A 19,116-nucleotide genomic window follows, 5' to 3' on the forward strand; every position below is an offset into this window, starting at 1 on the left:
AATCCGACAGAAACATTACACATTAACAACAAATAGATCTACTAAAAACTGTAGTACAGTTTAAATTGGAGTCTGCGTTTCAGTTCCAGCTGTATGTTTATGCGTGCATGTGATATCGCAAGAACCCCAGCACTGGACAGCAGAGCTATGTGAATCTGGTAAACTGTAGCTAAGGCTGCTATTCATGTGGGTTGAATCGAGGGTAATTTCTTTTGACTCAAGAATACGTCTTTCAAGTTCATCATAACATTTGTGAATATTAGAAGTTTGAGTCCAGTCTATTTGATGTTGGCAGCCTTCATCAGAGTTTATAGAGAACAAGACGTGGCTGGCGAGAGCACTGGCTCTGATTTTGTTATAGGATATGTCTCTTTTGTGCTCTTCAACACGGAGAAGGATAGATTTATTAGTCTGTCCATAGTAAGGTTTTCCACAATAATGAAGATGATGTTTTTCTTTAGGTTGACTAAGGATAGAATGGAATTTAGGTAACATAGAGAAACATGTTTTGATGTTGAACGTTTTTAAAATTTTAGCCAGTTTTGGGGAGAGGGAACTAATGAAAGGCAAAGAAATGTAAGCTCTGGGGGTAGTAGAATCGTCATTAGTTTGTTGATGACAGTGAAAAAGAAGTTTCTAAGTACTTTTTGAAGAAAAACCATTATTAAGAAAGCTCCTTTTGAGGAAATTAAGTTCATTTTGAAACTCTACGTCGTCTAATAATAAGGATCTGGCCTGATGTGCAAGGGTGGAAATAATGCCAAATTTCTGTGGAGGGTGCATGAAGGTATCTGCCTGTATGTGTTGGCTTCCTAAAGATTGAAATTTTAATATTATCAGAGCACCTTGTAAGTTTTATGTCTAAAAAAGGAAAACAATTGTTAGCTTCTAGCTCATAGGTGAATTTGATCTTGTAATGAAAGTTGTTTAGATGATCCAAAAAAAAACTTTGAGGTTATCTAGGCCACGTTCCCATATAAGAAAAACATCATCAGTATAACGGAGCCAGATTTTAGGTTTTAGTGTGGCCGAACAAATCACTTTTTCTTCCAAGTCTTCAAGAAATATATTAGGTAGCACCGAGGAAAGCGGACTACCCATAGCTAGTCCGGAGTTTTGTTTAAAGATCTTGTCCTCGAATCTAAAGTAGCCTGAGTTGACAAAGTGGGTAAGTAAGGTGAAGAACTTCTTTGATAATTTGCTTTTGAGAAGAGTGAGACCTTCCTGGGTTGGAACATTTCTGAAAATCGACACTACGTCAAAGCTTGCCATCAAATCGATTTGTTCAGTTTGAGGTTTTTGATCTTAGAAACAAAGTTAGCTGAATTCTTTATATAAGAAGACGATTTGCCTGTGAGGTGTTTTAAGAAAGAGGCGAGATATTTAGATAAGGTGTATGTCGGTAAGTCGATGCCGTTAACTGTTGGTCTTAAGGGAGTATGGATTTTGTGAATCTTAGGAAGCCAGTATAACTGTGGGATTAGAGGATGAATGGATCTGAGCGAAAGGCAGATGTTCCCTGGTAATTCCGAAGTTGATTTTTAGAAGATTGTTGGTCCTGTTATGAAATTCTCTTGTGGGGTTACTATTAAGCTCATAGTAAGTGTCTGTCTCTAATAATTCAAGAATTTTATTGCAGTAGTCCATTTTATTCAGGATGACAGTAGCATTTCCTTTGTCAGCTGGAAGGATGATAATATCTTTATTCTTCCTTAATTTTTTAATGGCTAGTCTTTCACTATGCGAAATGTTATCAGAAGGTGGTTTTGCAGTATTTATTATGAAAATAGCTTCCATCCGTAGTAGGTTTGCTTCTTGAGTTGGAAGTAAGGAAGCAACTTTTTCTATCTTAGTGAGAAAAAGTTCTTTAGGAATGGAAGTAGGAGCGAGGACAAAATCGAGTCCCTTTGCAAGAACACTTTCTTCTGCCGATGAGAGGATATGTGAAGATTTGTTTATAACTACTTTTTTAGAAAAGGAGGAAGCATAAGTAGACGAGGAACGATCCTATGTACATCTAAGAGAATCGAACTTTTTGATAAGTTTAAATTTGTTTGTGTTTTGGGATCTTGAAGCCAAAAGAGCTCTGATTTCTTTAGTGTTGTTCCATGACAAATTGTCTAAAGAAGTCTCTAAGCAGTTTTCTAGTGAAGTCTTCTTGGTGAAATAAGAAGCTGGACTGCATTTAGTGTCTACAATACGTTCTGAAAGAAGTTCCAGTTTAGCCTTGTGGTAAATTCTATGCGCCTGAGCTGTTTTAATGGATTCTTTGAAATCAAGAAAATGAGGTATGATTGAATAGCACTTGCATCTTTTTAAGAAGACCAGTCTGTTGATAAAAAGTCCAATGTTTCTGAGAGTTCTTTGATAATCTTTGATGAGATGTTGCGACTCCTCGTCATAAGGAGTATGGATATTAGTATGCAGATTTACTCGGTTTAACAACATTTATTAATTTAATTTAAATGACTTAAACACCGAGAATAATAAAAAATAAGGTTTAATTAGGACACTACTAGTTTCGTTGGTAATCCAACTTCTTCAGGTTTCAAAGTACAACGAATTATACAAAATAATCTAAGAGAAACATTACATATTAACAACAAATAGATTACTAAAAACTATAGTACAGTTTAAATTGTCCACGCTACAATTGTCAGCTTGCTTTTGTCTTTGGGTCATGCGATCTTTTGTTAATTCCGAACCAATTAGTGGTGCACCCAGAGGGGGAAAAGGGCCCTGCCCCAAAACAAACAAAACAAAAAAAAAAACACTAGAAAATTTTCCAAAAATCTTTTCCTAATTAAAATTCATTTTTTTTATTTATGTTGTGCTGTGTCTTCTATTTCTATACTACTTATGAATTAGCAATCATCGCAGATGCTCAATCATAGGTCATATGCGATGCGTAGTGTGTATTCTCAAATCGCCTATGCAACTGCCCTCCCCCAATTAAATTTTGAGTGCTCTACTGGCATCAATCATATGCACATCTTCATAGCTGCTCTGTCTCTACTGGCCTACCATTGCTGTCTGTTTCACACACTGCTTTCACTTCTCATTAGTCATTTGTGAAGGATTGTTCATTACGTATCTTAAGTCTTGTAAATTACTGGTAATTTTTGCCTGAAATAATGGGAAAGAAGATGACGTTATTTGGGTAGAAAACTTTATTTTCCGAAAATCCCTGCATATATCTTGCACCACAATTTTTTTGCTTTAAGTTTGGGAAAAAATATGAGTAATATTTGATAAATAAATACGGTAATTTTTTTTAGCTTTCAAATTCTTAAGCATGGATCATTGGTTAAAGATTGGATTTATAAAATGCACAAATGAGAGCAACATAGCAGATAAGTATCTGTAAGCAACAAGAAAACGTTGATATTGTATCCCTTTCATTGATGATAAATTGTTTAAATTAAGTAAAAATTTATAGTATCTTTATAACTTTGTTCTATTAAAAATAAATCATATTTTTTGTTTACATGTACAGACATTACAATGAAATATACTTTTTTATTTATTATTATTATTTTGATAATAGGGTATTTGGAAATAATGAAAATTTAAGAAGGGGTTCTCAGATATCTGAAGTTTGAGAAACACTGCTCTAGGCAAACAAAAATTCTTGTCCTCGTTTCCCCTTGTGAACCACACTCTTACCCAACTTCCAGGGATGACCTCTTGTTCTGTTCCTCTAGCCAAGTGCTGAAACACTTCCTCTGCATCAGTCCTATAAGCAACTTAAATGTTTCTATCATTTCCCTGCTTTTTTTTTTTTTTTTTTTTTTTTGTGCATTTCTGTGAAAACTGCATCGTGCTACTGTCTATACTTTTCAAAATTATTGAATTTTTACTTTTTCTGTTACTTTTGGATCACCCGGTGTATATATATATATATATATATATATATATATATATATATATATCCCTTTTTGACAGGATATTTCTCCTGTTTTGGAACCTATCAAGTCAAGACCACATCTTTACTCTACCCAGTTGAAAGCAATGTGGCCACCTTGGTTATGGACTGCTCTTCTGATCCTATTCTCCTGAATCTCCTCCATCACATGCTACCTCTAGTAATTATCTCTCTCTGTATACTTTTCAAAATTATTGAATTTTTACTTTTTCTGTTACTTTTGGATCACCCGGTGTATATATATATATATATATATATATATATATCCCTTTTTGACAGGATATTTCTCCTGTTTTGGAACCTATCAAGTCAAGACCACATCTTTACTCTACCCAGTTGAAAGCAATGTGGCCACCTTGGTTATGGACTGCTCTTCTGATCCTATTCTCCTGAATCTCCTCCATCACATGCTACCTCTAGTAATTATCTCTCTCTGTAGGTGTATTAATTCCATTTCTTGCCATGGTCTTTCTCCCTTAAGATTTATATCTCCATAATTGAAGTCACTCATAATTGCTCAAGCTCTGCACTCATTGTACTAATTTTTTGATATGTCTTATAGATCATCTGTTAACATTACGTTAGTTATTTAAATTTAATGTGTGCTACAGCTATGTAAAGTATTAACTTAAATTATTTATCTTAACTAATTTGTCTTGACTTAACTTTACTCTGTTCAACTTCACTAACTTAAATATGCAAGCTAACAAACTATCTTCCTGCAAAACTTGTGGCTTAGTTGGCTGTTTACAATCGATTTCTTGTAAGCACATTCACCGTTCCGAGATACACTTCCTTAACAAAATTATAAAATAGTCAGATTAAGTGGATATTGAATCCAACATTATATCAAAGCCGAGTAGAGAAACTACAAGAGTTTCGTGCCGAATATAGAAACTATATAAAGTTTCAGTGGATCCAAGCAAAAGCAAACCTTTCATGACAGGGGCAAAATTAGTGCCTACTTACAATGTCACCATGAATTAAGAGTCCAAACAAACTGCAGCATACTTCTTCAGGATCATAGCATCTACGTTCTGGTTAACTTTCCTGCTGCAATCTGGAGATGAAGATCCTACAGTGTTCGACGGGAAGATGACGAAGCTCTTCTCCCATTACGGGAGAAGAGCCTCAGAAACGAGAAGGGAGCCAAAATGAAGAGAAGGTGTAAAAGCCCTGAGCCAAAGGCCACGATCTCCTTTCATGTAAAAATGTTGCTCTTTGTTCTCTATGCTGGTTTTTCGGGATTAGCCTGTAGTGATGCCGTCATTTTTGCCCGTTCAGTCAACATCGGTTGACCTTGCAACCTTTAGTTGGTGTTTCAGCATCGCTAATCTGGCATAAATCCTTTTTTACAGCTTTACATACAGTCAATGTATTTTCACTTTTACAGTAACATTTTAATTAGTAATTTATATTTTATTATTTACTAAATTTTGGGAAAAAACTGGAAAATCAATTGTGAAAAATTTAGCAAAGCAAAATTTTTCACAAGAGATTTTACACATCCTTGGAAATCCCTGGCCTATAGCAGCTATCAGTAGCCATCTCTCCTTCCTGAAATACTATACCTTTTACATTATCCCTGTTAATGTTATTTACCATATGGTATGTGTTATTTTTGGAGATTAATAAGTTCATTTTTCTGTGTGTATGCTATCATTATCTTTGTCTACTTTAGTAATGATGATATGTTTGTTTGAGTTTAGACATTTAATAGTTATTTCTGCTTAATTAAGATTGCTTTCCTGGATGACAAAAAATGCCGTCGTGCACATAATGCATCTATATTCAAGGATATGCAATCGTAGAATCAAAGATCGTTTTTATATTTTGTCTATAATAGTAGTAAATGTTTGTGAGTAATAAAAACTCGTCATCGTTCACTTGGGGATGGGATCTCAATGTTGACATTTAAAATATACTGTGCAGATAACAAATTCAAATAATTTTGTATTAAGTGAATGAAAGTTAATTTTCCTCCATTGTAAAAGACCTGAGATTTGTTGTGTTTGTACATTTAACTTGAAATGTTCTATTTTCCTTTGCTTGTTATTAGATCTCTATAACCTAATCATTTGCCTTAAAGATGACCATGAGACTGTACTAGACTGAAAATTAAGCATTTAATAAAGTCTGCAATTTACACATGCAAAACAAGTCGGCAGCTCTGGGTTGATATTTATTTTACATAATGCTGCTGACATTATGTAAAAGTTACAATCACTTAATTATTTAAATAAGGCAGTTTAATGTGTAGAAATTCATAATATCCTTCTTGTGCATGCATATAGAATGATTTTTGTCATTATGGAACATTATGGAATAGTAAATAGAGAGGTACAGAAATTGGACAGCTAATTGGTGGATATCCCAATAAATAAATAAATTTTTATTCTGAGTAATTGGCACATGATTTCTATTATTATTATTATTATTATTATTATTATGATATTCTTATTACTGCAAACAATATGAAAGGTTTAAAAGAAACGATCTAACAGCTAATCAATAGAAATTGGATTGGATATTAGTTCTGAGAAAACCAAAATAATGACAAACTGAAAAGTATATGGTGAAAGGCACAATGTTATTAAGGTAAACAGTAAAGAAATTGAAATAGTAGATTAGTATGTATACTTAGGAAAATTGTTAACAATGAAGGAACAAGTGAAAAGACGAATAGGAGTGGGATAGTCAGATTTTGGAAAATCAAAGAGATTTTTAAACAGTGAAATAAAACCTGAGAACAGAACAAGACCAATGCATATTGCCTGTTAGACATACGGAGCAGAAACCTGGCCAGTCAAAAAAAAAGGAAATAATAGATAAGAATGGAAAGATATCTGCTAAACATAAGACTCAGAGATAAAATGAAGAAATAAGAACTAAAACAAACTTTTTAGATATTTGAGAAAACATACTAAAAAAAAATGGAATTGGACAGGACACATTACAAGATTAAAGGAAAATAGAAAGACAAAAGTTAGCGTGGTGGCCATATGAAGGTAAAAGATCAGCTGGAAGACCTGAAAGAAGATGGTCAGATGATATAAGAAAAGCAATTGGAACTCTTTGGCACCAACAAGCTCAACAAGCTCAGAATAGAAACAGATGGAGAGAATTGGGTGGCTATAAAAAGGGTTAGGGGGGGGGGGTCAAATTGCATAGCTTTAATAGTCCACAGCATGAAGGTACAGAAATTGGACAGCTAAGTGGTGGGTATTCCAGTAAATAAATAGATAGATAAATACATTTTTATTCTCAGTAATTATTATTATTATTATTATTTTAAGGTAATGCCTGGCCTGCTGTTGTGTTTTGTTCTGAGGTATGATGCATACAAGAAAGCCCAGGTTAGTTCAGCTGAAACAGGTGTACCTCCTCCAAATCATCTTAACAAGATCTCCTATTTTCATTGTTCACTCATAGGATATTTTCTTGGTAAGAATATTTTTATCTTTATATACCTACCTCACCACAGTCTACTTGTTTCAGGAAGCACACCCACTCTCGCACTGCTTCTCATACTTTCACTGTTAATATAAGTGCCACTTCCTCCAAGACCATATTGCATTAATCTTCAGTTTAGCAATAAATAACAGCCACTCTTGTAATTTTTGAAGATTAACAGCCCTGTTAATATTTGTAAAGTCATTTAAAAAACTTGAACTTTTTCTGTATGGATTTATGCTGAATATCTCTCATAACAAAGATTACAATATCATTCACAATGCAGCTTTTGAGAAATAATATAATATTAATTATACTAATTAACTATAATTCTAGGTGAGTCTTTTGTAGTGTGCAATATATCAGTATGACAGGAAAATAGTTCTTTGGTTGGAAAGACTATATTCAAACTTCATTGAAGTTGTGTAAAACCTTTATAAGAGCCTTTTCAACTAAGACCTTTGGAAATGGTCTTGAGTAAAAATCAGAAAGCTTAAAAGCCATTCTTGTAAGAAGATAGCATGGTTTTTTCCTCCCTGAAATCTGGCTTTTCATCACACAAGGCTGACCGACCTGAATTATTCGTGTAGTTGAACAGACACACAATCTAGTTAGATTAACTATATTTGCATAGTAGTAACTAGATTTCTATAAAGTCAAACGAATTCATCTTAATAGGCCACTGAGTCTAACATTAAGAGGAGATAATTAATTATAATATATCTAGCATTCGTCGTCAGAGTTCATAATTTCATCAAGCAAATGGTTATTACTCTCATTGGTGAGCAATAAGAAATAGTTGAAACTTAAGACGTTACTAATAAAGAAATAAATAATACTCTCCTAATTCAAGTATGTTCTATACATCTTATTACTACTGATTGCTGGATTACATAAATATAGTACTAAAGTCCTCAACTTAAAACATAATAGCATTCTCACACTAATATAATGTTAGTAGTTGAGTCTTAAAACTAAAAACTAATGTATTTTGGAATCGTCAGATTGGCATGTGATTTACACAAGTTATTTGGTTCGATGGGAAGGAGCTTATGTGAATTTCACCCACGGATGGTTTGTAAACCTATTATACTTTGCTACTGTGGGTGAGCTAAGGATTAGATAACCTGATAACCCATGCTCTAGAGACCAAGTATGAAACTTTTTCCAATCACTTCAGATCTCCATTAAGCAAGATGGTCTCCCACTGGAAGATTGATAAGGAGTATTTGAGGGAAGTAATAGCAGACTTGCATACCTAGAGTCAGGAGGATAAATAAAGTGGGAGTTAAATGGATGAATAGCGTTGTTAAGCAGGAATTAGAAATGAAGGGAAAAAATGTGGTAACTGTCAGGTACATGAGCAGTACAAAGCATAGGCTAGAAGAATGACGAGTACGAGAAGAAATTAGCAGTCCAGCCCAAAGTAAATCCTAAAAGTTCTTTTGTTGTTTCAAGTAAAAGAAAGAATGAATGATTGTGGAAGAACAATTTTAATGAATGCCAGTGGTAGAGAGGTAACTGAATAAGAGGAAATAGTCAAATTAGTAAACACACACTTTACTAGAGTATATCATCTAAGTGGAGATCTTGCAATAACAAGCAAGGCAAGGGCTTATATGGAAATAGTGGAAAATGAACTGGAAGTCCAAAAGATATTGCAGAACCTTGATGTGAATACAGCTATAGGATTAGATGGCACATAGTACGCCCACAGATTTGAGACCCTTCGACACTTCTGCGCATGTCACAAAAAGGAGAATCCATTCTGATAATAGGGTAATCAGTCCATCTTCTGTTTATTATTACAGGTCACAGAATTTAGCTTTTCTTTTATGAACATTATTGTTTTTAAAGTGGTAACTATTTTGCTTGTATAACAGTTGGAAAAATGTACATAGCATATTAACAAAATTAAAAAAAGTTATAGCATAAACAAAAATTTAACAATTTATTTTTAAGAAAGTTTTGTATAAAATAAAAATAATTATGCAGAAAAACAAATTTTTTCAAATGAACTTATATTCTAAACTGACAGTTGAGAGAACTGAGACACTTTAATGTCGTAAACCGATTAATTATTTATGACTTGTTGTGACTCTTTTAACAAACCCATGCAAAAAAAAAAGGTTAGAAAAAAAATACCATTATCAAATCCTTTTAATCTTCATAGTCATCTGAATCGCCATCACTTTCACTTAAATTGATCACCAAAGGTTCGCATAATTCTGTCTCTGTCCCAATACATATTTTCCAATGAGGTGACATGAGAGCAGTATTTTCCCCAGTTTTAAACTGTAATACTTTCAATCGCCTGTTCTGAAAGCTTAAAAATTTCGACATATCAATATCCCCAGTTACGTTGTGATGGCGAACAGTTGGCGCTCTTTTCTAGACCACGTAAAATTCGTGAATAGGATCTTCTTATAACATTGCATCAAAATCATTCAAAGCTACGTTTTTGATGATTTTCTTTCTGGCACTTTTTTTTTTTTTTAGGAGATTTAAATTTTGGCTTACCTTCATCTTTTGATTCCCTATGAATTCTTTTAATAGTCTATTCTGGTATGCCTGCAATTGCACTTGCACATTTTATGACTTGAGAAAGGGGAACAAGGAGACTGCCTTCTAACGATTCTTTTTCACAGAATGTCAGCACATTATTCGATATTCTTTTGCAAGAGCTACTGAAAGGTTTAACACCAGAACTTGACTGTACTGGATCCATCATACAAATCAATAATAAAAAAATAATGCAAAAAAGCGACAACAAAAATCAAGCTACTACTAGTACAGCGACAGACAAGAAAGTACATGATTTCACATGTTGGCAACCAATTCGTACATCCTTCATTTCTCCCCCCCCCCCCCCCCCTTCAGTATGAATCGACTATTCTTGGCGCCAAGCAAAGCTCTACAAAGTGTGGGCATACTATACCAGCTTAAGTTTTATGTGTAGCTGCTATGGAATTAGCAATGCCTTTGACCATGTTGTTAATGTAAGATTCACTTCTGGATTAGTCCCAAGGAGGGGAAAATAGTTCCATTGCATAAAGGAGGCTCCAAAACTGAGCTAGCAAATTACCAACTGAGGAGTCATGGTTAAGAGCAAAATACAGGAATGGGATACTATATTGGGGGGGGGGGGGCAACATGGTTTTGTGATGGGTAGGTCATGCTTCAGTAACTTGCTCACCTTTTATAATAGTGATACTAATGGATTTTTCAAAGGCTTTTGACAGGCTACCTCATGGAATTCTAATCGGTGAATTGTGTAGTCCATGGGGATAGATATAAATTTGGGTAAGTGGATAAGAAAGTGATTGATGGAGAGATACCAGACAATAGTTTATTCAGGAGTAAAGTCCAGTAGAAGGCCTGCGACTAGTAGTAGTATGCTGCAGGGCTCTGTTCTTGGGCCACTACTCACTATTCAGTTGTTTGCCAATGATGCAAAATTGGGTAGAGCAAGAGAGAAATAATTAAACACAGGTTTAATAATTTCAGTATTTCATCTCATGCACAAAGACATCTTCTGGGCTACAACATTAAAATGATAATAATACACATGTGCACAAAAGAATATGTGGAAGATATTAGACTGGAAGTATAAATCCTTTAAGGAGTGCTCTCTACTAGTGCTGGTGGCTAGCCTTAGCTATTGTGCAGGAATCTAAGTCTAAGAATTAATGAATGTTTACTAAATCTTGTGAAATTTAACACAACTATATTTATTTAGATTAGGTTAGACAGAAAAGATAAATGATGAGGTGGGGTATTACTGATGATTTCAGAAGAGTTGTGTCCTCTCAGTATGGAACTTGAAGAAAGCAACAATGATAATGGCTTTGAGACCATTATGAGATTGAGGTAAATATAATATATGAATGGTATAAATATAAATGGTATATATTTAGTGGAGTGTTGCTACAGTCCAGGAAATGTAGAGGGAGATGATTCTGAAATGTTCAGACAGATGAAACCAGTGAGAAACAGGAGGACAATAATTATTTTATTAAATAACGAAACCTGTGTTGCGATCATAATTAAAAGAAACACACGTATTAACCACCGTGAAAATTATTTAATTGTAAATATTTCATCCTAAGTATCTTAGGACATCATCAGTATGGTAGTTTTAAACAATAATAGGAATAACACACAGTTAGGGCGCATGATTACAATAGAATCTCATTAAATAACGTTTAATGAGATTCTATATGATGAAATGAGGATGAGGATGAAATATTTACAATTAAATAATTTTCACTGTGGTTAATACGCGTGTTTCTTTTAATTATAATAATAACTAGTAGCTTTAACTATAGAAGCATTGAACTGGAAGCAGGAAGTAACATTCGAGTAAGGAGCTGAATTCCCCGAGATACTTAGGCACTGTCTTAAGCAGCATGTGGGACTCAAGTGTTAGATTTAATAATGTCATCTCATACAGTGATAATAGAATATATCCTTCATGAACTATTTGGGGAGAATGGTCATGCAGGTTTGATGTAGGGGAGCAGCTATGCAGATACAAGGTTCACAGAACAAGAAAGATGTGTAGAATTACAGCACAGTGAACTATGATTTAAAAAAAAAAGGAAAGAAAGATTGATGTGCAGCTGTTTGAGGAGAGAAATAAACAGAGCCTAAAACTTGGTTCAAAATCAGTTAATTATGGCAATGTTAGAATGATAAATAAAGTAAGGGTAAATCATGGAATTATGCAGGGGCTTCTGAGAAAGTAGATATTATTGAGGAGATATAAAGGGTAAGGTACTCCTAGTAGTATGATGTGCAGGTTAGCAAGATGACAAGTGTAGTGAGGAAAAAGAATTGGCATGTTAAAAGAAATTGGCTTAAGCAGTAAAGCAAAACTGGAGAATATTCTATAGTTATGTTGCTAGTGGAACCAAGAGCGAACATGAAAGAATGACATATGCTGCAAATATAATGGAAATATTCTTTGAGTATTTCATTAGTGCATTTCATGTGAGAGAATAAGAGTGGTTTTGAATAACAATAGGAAGGAGGACAGAAGACTGGCAGTTCAAGAATGGAAAATATTTAGGATATCACAACGTGTGTTATAGGAATGTATGAAAGAGCTGGCAGTGTCCTCGATGTTGTTCAAGAGGATTCCTGCAATGGGCACAGTCCTAGATAGATGGAAAGAAGGAAAAAATGGTGTCACACAAGGGAGAATCCAAGTCGCTAGTGTTAGACTAGGCCAACGTGTATTAGATGTAATAGTGAAGCTGGATAGATAGACAGGAGATACAAACCTGGATTGATGAGAATGTAAATCTTTAGAGAGAGAGCTAGGTTTGTTAAGATGAGGGGTCATGCTTTAGTACCTGGGTTACATTTTAGTGTATTAAACAGAGGAGATGCTTATTCAGTAATTTTGCTAAAGCATTTGATCAAGAATCGCATGTTAAACTACTGTTGAAATTGATCAAGATTGAAATTAGGATGGACGGTTGACCGATAGGAGTTTGGGAGTGCAGTGTCTGAAAAAGGAAGATGACAAGTGGGCTGCCATGTGGTTCTGTTCTGAGACCATTATTTAATTTGTATTATCAATAATAGAGTTTAGGGAGTGAGAGGAGATATTCAGTTTACCGATGATGCTCAAGTAGGAAGAGCAATGTCAGGAAGTTCTGCTGTAATGTTGTTACTAGAGGATTTGAATAAGTTGGTGTTCAGAGCTGAATAATAGGGATGTAATTTCAGTCTTGCTAAGTGAAAAGTTGTGCATTTTGGTCAGAGAAAATGTAAGGAGGTTGATCATATTGGAGAACTTTGCATCAGGAGGTGGAGAAAGCAAGGAATCCAGGTGGATAGAGAACCAAAGTTCAGAGGACACATCAGAAAAGTTGTAAATGTTATTCAGAAAATTGCTGCAATAATGCAAACAACGCTGATGATGTATGGATAGGAGCGATAGTTTCATTATATAAGGTACAAAGTAGGCCTTATTTGGATTTCTTTGCACAGATCTGGTCACCTGGTGAGTGATAAGGAAACATTGCTGAGTTTGCAAAGATGAATAAGACTCTCAGATACTGGAATCTGTCCTCATTAATACAGGTTGATGGAATATAGTCTTCAAATCATGGTGGATACAAAGAGCAGGAGTGATATGATTGAGACATATAAGTTGGTGAGAGGACAGGGGAATTATTGCATAGGATAATGGGTAATATAAGAATGAGAGGTAAACCTGGAAACTGTACAGAGGTCATACAAGTAAGGAAGTGAAAAGGAGATTTTTTGCCCTGGCAGTTGGTGAATGGGTGGAATTCATTTTCATGAATGGGTGATATATGCTCTAAAATTGAATGTATTCAAAGCAAGGTATGATAGATATTGTGGTTTGTGAGTCGACCTCCCACAGCTAGTCTCCAGATTCCACAGAGGCTGGAAGTAATATACTAATCTAATTCTTTCTAATCCAGAGTATTTTAATAGTATGATGTACAGAAATGATAACTCCCTTATCTCTGCTTTGTTAGTGTGTTCTTCAATAACCAAGTAATCCTGTGAGCTACTCTGGCTACTTTAGCAATATGCCCTCTAAACTTCAACTCTATTTACTACTACTGCAATCCCCAAATCCCTGATTTCATCAGTTTCCCAGAGTACAGTTCCTTCACTGTGGTATACAGCTTGTAATCTTTGTATCCCAAAATGGCATAACTTTACACTTTTCCACATTAAATCGACATCCATTATGTTTTGCCCATCCTGCAAGCTGTCTACATCACCTTGATTAACTATTACTCTACCCAACTTTGCATCATCAGCAAACAACTTTCTTCAAATTATTTTCTACATCATTCATGTACAAATTAAACAGCAGTGGTCCAAGCACATTGCTGCACACCATTAGTCACCTGCTTTCTCCAAGACTCTGCACCTCCATACACTACTTTTTGGTATCTGTCCATCAGCCACCCTTTTATCCACATCACCAGTGTCATATGTATCCCTATTTGTTGTTGTTTGCATAGCAGAGTTCCATGTGGTATCCTGTCAAATGCCTTTGCAAACTCTCTCCTTTCACTTGCTTGGCTAACTTCTTTTCATAATCTGATTTTGCCTTACCATAGTGGTCATCTTTCTTGTCTGTTCTTTATAGTTTTCATGAGTTAGCTGATCACCTTTCTCCTTACATACTCTCCATGATATCGTCTTTTTTTTTTTATAGCTCTTGTTTAATATTATCCATCTAACTCCTAACCTTGGGTATAGTGTGATAGTACTTCCACCAGATATCCCTATACACTGTGAACACCCTTCTTTCCCTTGCAGATCTTCATGCCATGGTACTGCTTCAAGCTGGCTCCTAAGTGTATCAAAATCAACTGTCTTGTAGTTCTAGATATACCATGTGGTCTTGACTTGAGAAGTAGCAAAACGTGAAATTTCCATGTTTTGCTACTTCTCAAGTCAAGACCACATGATCACTTCCCCCAATTTGCAATGTAGCCAGCCACCTTAGTAATCGACAGGTCTTCTGATCCTATAACAAAATCCAACACTCTTATATCCTGAGTCCCCTCTGTCACATTCTGCTTCAAGTAATTATCTCTCAATAAGTGTATAAATTCCATTTCCTTACTGCCATGTCCTCCTTCCAATCTTTGTCTTCTCTGAAGTCGAAGTTCCCCAAAATGATTACTCGACTTTCATTTTTTGTGCTAATGTGCCGATGCATGTCTTACATATCATCCCTAACACCCCATGGCCTGTGGCAGCAATCATTTTTATATTTTGTCATATTGGTCTCAATCTCACACCATACCGACTCAAACAAACTATATATCTACCCGAATGATTCCTACTCCTGTTGGTTGCAAAATATCTGCTGTCATCAGCAGTAACCCACCCCTGTCCTGTCTACTCTATTCTCCCTGAAAATACTAAATTCCATCATATTCTGTTCCTGTAATTATGTTATCTGCTAAGTCTCAATGATGCCTATAATCTTTGGCGAGGTAGGTTGCACTAACCAATGTCTAACACAAAATTCCTCCCTCTTATTCTGGATACTTCTAGCATTAGTATATGGAAATTGTGGCATTCCTTAGGTCCTCAGCCATCTTTACATCTTGATTTGACTAACCAATTTGATTTTGTTGCCTGAGAGACTAGATTCATCATTTTTGTTTATTCACACATTGATTTGCTTCATGGATGCCTCACACACACACGCTCATCTGTCCTAATTTCTTTAGTTTTCCTGACTTTGTGCTTCCACACTCTCAGTGAACAAAGCACACTCTCTAGACACCTAACTTCAAATCCAGTTAAATGAAGACCATCAACATTGTACAAATCTTTCTGTCTATCACACTCAGGCCATAGGTCCACAAACTCTACATCATTCCCTCTGCATATTGATTCATTAGCTATTATTGCCCTCCTTTTCGGTTTGCCTCTATCATAGCATAGCAATAGACTCACAGACTTCACCTTCTCATTCTTCGTTTCTTCCAATAACTCTTTCATATCCTCCCTTATACAATACTTATCTTCTCTCAGGTCATTGTTCCAGCCAAAACAATCAATTCTTTCATCTTCCCTTTCTTCATTCTGATAGCTTTGCTATTATAATTAATTTTATAGATATATAATTGCAAGAATTCCTCCCAAAAAATAAATAACAAACATTTCTTTTAATGGACATTGGTAGCATACTGCAATAAGTAACAGTGACACTTATTTCAAGAGAGAGAGAGGGGGGGGGAATTGAGAACAACATTTCAGTGAAATGCCCAATTTGTAGGTTATTTCTTAGTATAAAAGAGATCTGATAGTGATAGTTTGGGTTAGCAATGATACTTGAATGACTGATTTTTGTTTTCTTTAATCATCAGTCATAGGTCTGTTAGATACTGTCCAACAACAGATACGCGAACCTCAGTTAGCTCAGTACCAAGAAGAGTCAATTCACGTTGAAGGGGAGAAAGAAATAAGGCGATGTACGAATTGGTCACCAACACGCGAAATCACGTGCTTTATACGTAAAATTTTCCAACGGTTATACAAGTAAATAGTTACCACTTTATAAACTACAATATTCATAAAAGAGAAGTTAATTTTCCGATGTGTAATAATAAACAACTACAACTCAGAAGGTACTTACCATTATTATTAGCTTGTTCTTTTTTTACTTAAGTTGGCTTCTATGTTTGGTCTCCAACAATAATCAACTTTAAGTTGAGTACAAGAATTTGAAAAAATTCTTGTACTATTCTCCTTAAACCACAATACAGACTGATTATTCTATTATCGGAATGGATTCTCCTTCTTCTGACATGTGCAGATATGTCGAAGGGTCTTGTGGGCGTTTCAGACACCTACTGTACGCCCACAGATTGCATCTGTGGGCATACAGTAGGTGTCTTAAGGTTATGTATATAAATCAGAATACTAAAGATGTTTATTGATATTTCCATTTCTTTGTTTGAGTATCTAAGAATTGTCAAGTTGATGCCTGTAAGAATGTTTAGATAATCCTCTCAGGAAAGGAAATTGTCTGTGTGGCCTAAGGAGAGCAGTACAAGAATTTTTCAAAATCATTGGAGAAATCAACTTAAAGTTGATTATTGTTGGAGATCTAACACAGAACTCAGCTTAGGTTAAAAAGAACAGTGCTAATAATAACGGTAAGTACCTTCTGAGTTTCGGTTCAGGACATGACCTAGTCATTACTCAATTTCTTTTTTTACTAAGAGGAAAAATAGTAATTTCCTATCAGCTGCTGCTAGTTCACACCAGATTCATATCAATAATTAATATTGTTCACTTACACACAGAAAATGAAAACAAATGGACTGGAGAGGTGGAATCACGTGCAAGACATGCACACAGCAAAGAACTATTTAATACCACTTCAATTCCAGAAGCATTTAAATATAGTAATGTACATTTCACTTTAAACCTACCTATGTGATTTTCATTGTTTCAAATGCATTTCATAACTATTAGCTACAGTAATATGTTACAAGTATCATTCTGAAGATTTGTTTCATTTTTGAATTTATAGGTTTATTGACAGCTACTGTATCATCTGAAGTTTTCAAGGCTGCACAGCCTGCTCTCCTTTACTTGGTACCCTTCACACTACTCCCTCTTCTCACGATGGCTTACCTCAAGGTATGTTTGGATACATAATCAGTTTCATTCAAATAATAAAAGCGCACACACACACACACACAAATAATCTCTTATGAAACTTATTTTGTATGCATTTCTATTTGTAGGGAGATTTACGGCGCATGTGGAGTGAGCCATTCATCAGTTCCTCACCCTCTAAACATCAAGAGGTCTGACACCAGTGTAGCAGGTGTTATTGTGCATACTCGTACAAAGTCATATGAACTGGATGTGGACTGAACTGGATTCTTCTTGTGTATGCATGCCTGGGAAAGAAATGGACATAACTTGAATCTCACTTTTCGTGCAGCAGTGAAATTTTATAATAAGTGATAATAATATTACAAGTAGTAAAAATTTGTAAGAGTGCCTTGGAGAGGTGGAACCTCACGAAAGTGATAACAGACATGCACACAGGAAAGAACTATTTAATACCACTTCAATTCCAGCAGTTCCAAGATCAGCAGAAGTCTGTTTTAAAAAAGCAGAACTTGGCTCTTCTTTTAATTCCAATAAATAGACTAAGCACAAACCTTAGCAGGAGGCAGCATACATTTTTGTACAGTCAGTGTTAATGAATTGTGGTATCAGACTGAAATACAGATTGATATTATAACTTTACTTGTTTACATCTTTCCACTTGGTGGTACATCATCATCATATATCAGGCATCTGCTTTCACTTTTTCATAGTTGTATTGTGAATTAGTCTACTCATCTGTAGTGAAGTGAAGGAAAGGAGTCCTGGCTGTGCTTTGTTGCTTTTTTTCTCTTTCTTTGTTTTATTTTTTCCCAACTATGTAAGTTAATCTTTTCTTGATGTAAGATAAGAAGATAACACAAGTATTTGAGAAAATCGGGCAAGTTTTCCTCTCTGTTTATACAAATCATGTGTAAAGCCAAGGTAAAAAAAATTAATGATAATCTGCCTTTATACTTATCTTTAGAAGTTTACAGTCATATACAATATATTTGACATCTGGGCTTCCACACTGCCAAAGGTAATAAATAGTTCAACAACTCAATATTTCCTCCCTCTTACCTCAGATAATTCTTGTTTCTTGGTAAATATGTAATGCACTGTTGTATTATGTTTGTCTTGCCCCATCCATCTCTTCTTTGTTTAGAATGCATTGACAGTACTTTTACATGGAATGTCACAAAGATGGTCAGAATTAATTATGCTTTATTGTAAATTTTGTAGGTAGTTTTGTTTTTAGAAGTTTTAAAAAGCAAATTATTAAAAAATAAAATGTTTGTTTTCTAATTTTTTTGTCATTTATAAAATATAGATATATTACACTAGATCCAGAGTTTTGATATATTTGATAAGTGGAGTGACCAGCAAATCTCTTTGAACCTTGGAGTGCCGCATGATCATAGTTTCTTCCCTCTCCAGTCTGTCTTAGCAAGATTTCTAGAAAATGAGATTGACCCACATGTTTAGAAATCATTTTCGGTTCACAAATATACTACCTCTTAAAAGAAACAGATTTCAGGAAAGAAAAGTACAGTTGAATCTCACTATAGCAAATGCCATTATAACAAACATGCTCACTACAACAAACTATT

The 19,116-nt window shown here is 34.8% G+C and overlaps 1 protein-coding gene across 2 annotated transcripts in view; it reads left to right on the forward strand.

The window, feature by feature from the left end:
- The window catches only part of SppL (signal peptide peptidase-like protein), a 391,868-nt gene extending 373,078 nt beyond the window's left edge, over positions 1-18,790 (forward strand). For both annotated transcript variants that reach the window (XM_090413421.1, XM_090413422.1), the window contains 3 exons: positions 7,222-7,369; positions 17,436-17,545; positions 17,653-18,790. In XM_090413421.1, coding sequence (XP_090269547.1) covers positions 7,222-7,369; positions 17,436-17,545; positions 17,653-17,721 — 327 coding nt within the window. In that variant the 3' untranslated portion in view covers positions 17,722-18,790. The remainder of the gene's footprint in view (positions 1-7,221; positions 7,370-17,435; positions 17,546-17,652) is intronic.
- Positions 18,791-19,116: the final 326 nt, after the last annotated feature.

This window comes from Typopeltis vanoorti, chromosome 24 (assembly GCF_054136105.1).
Source record: "Typopeltis vanoorti isolate ZY-2024b chromosome 24, IOZ_Tvanoo_1.0, whole genome shotgun sequence".
In the NCBI taxonomy this organism is placed as follows: Eukaryota; Metazoa; Arthropoda; class Arachnida; order Uropygi; family Thelyphonidae; genus Typopeltis; species Typopeltis vanoorti.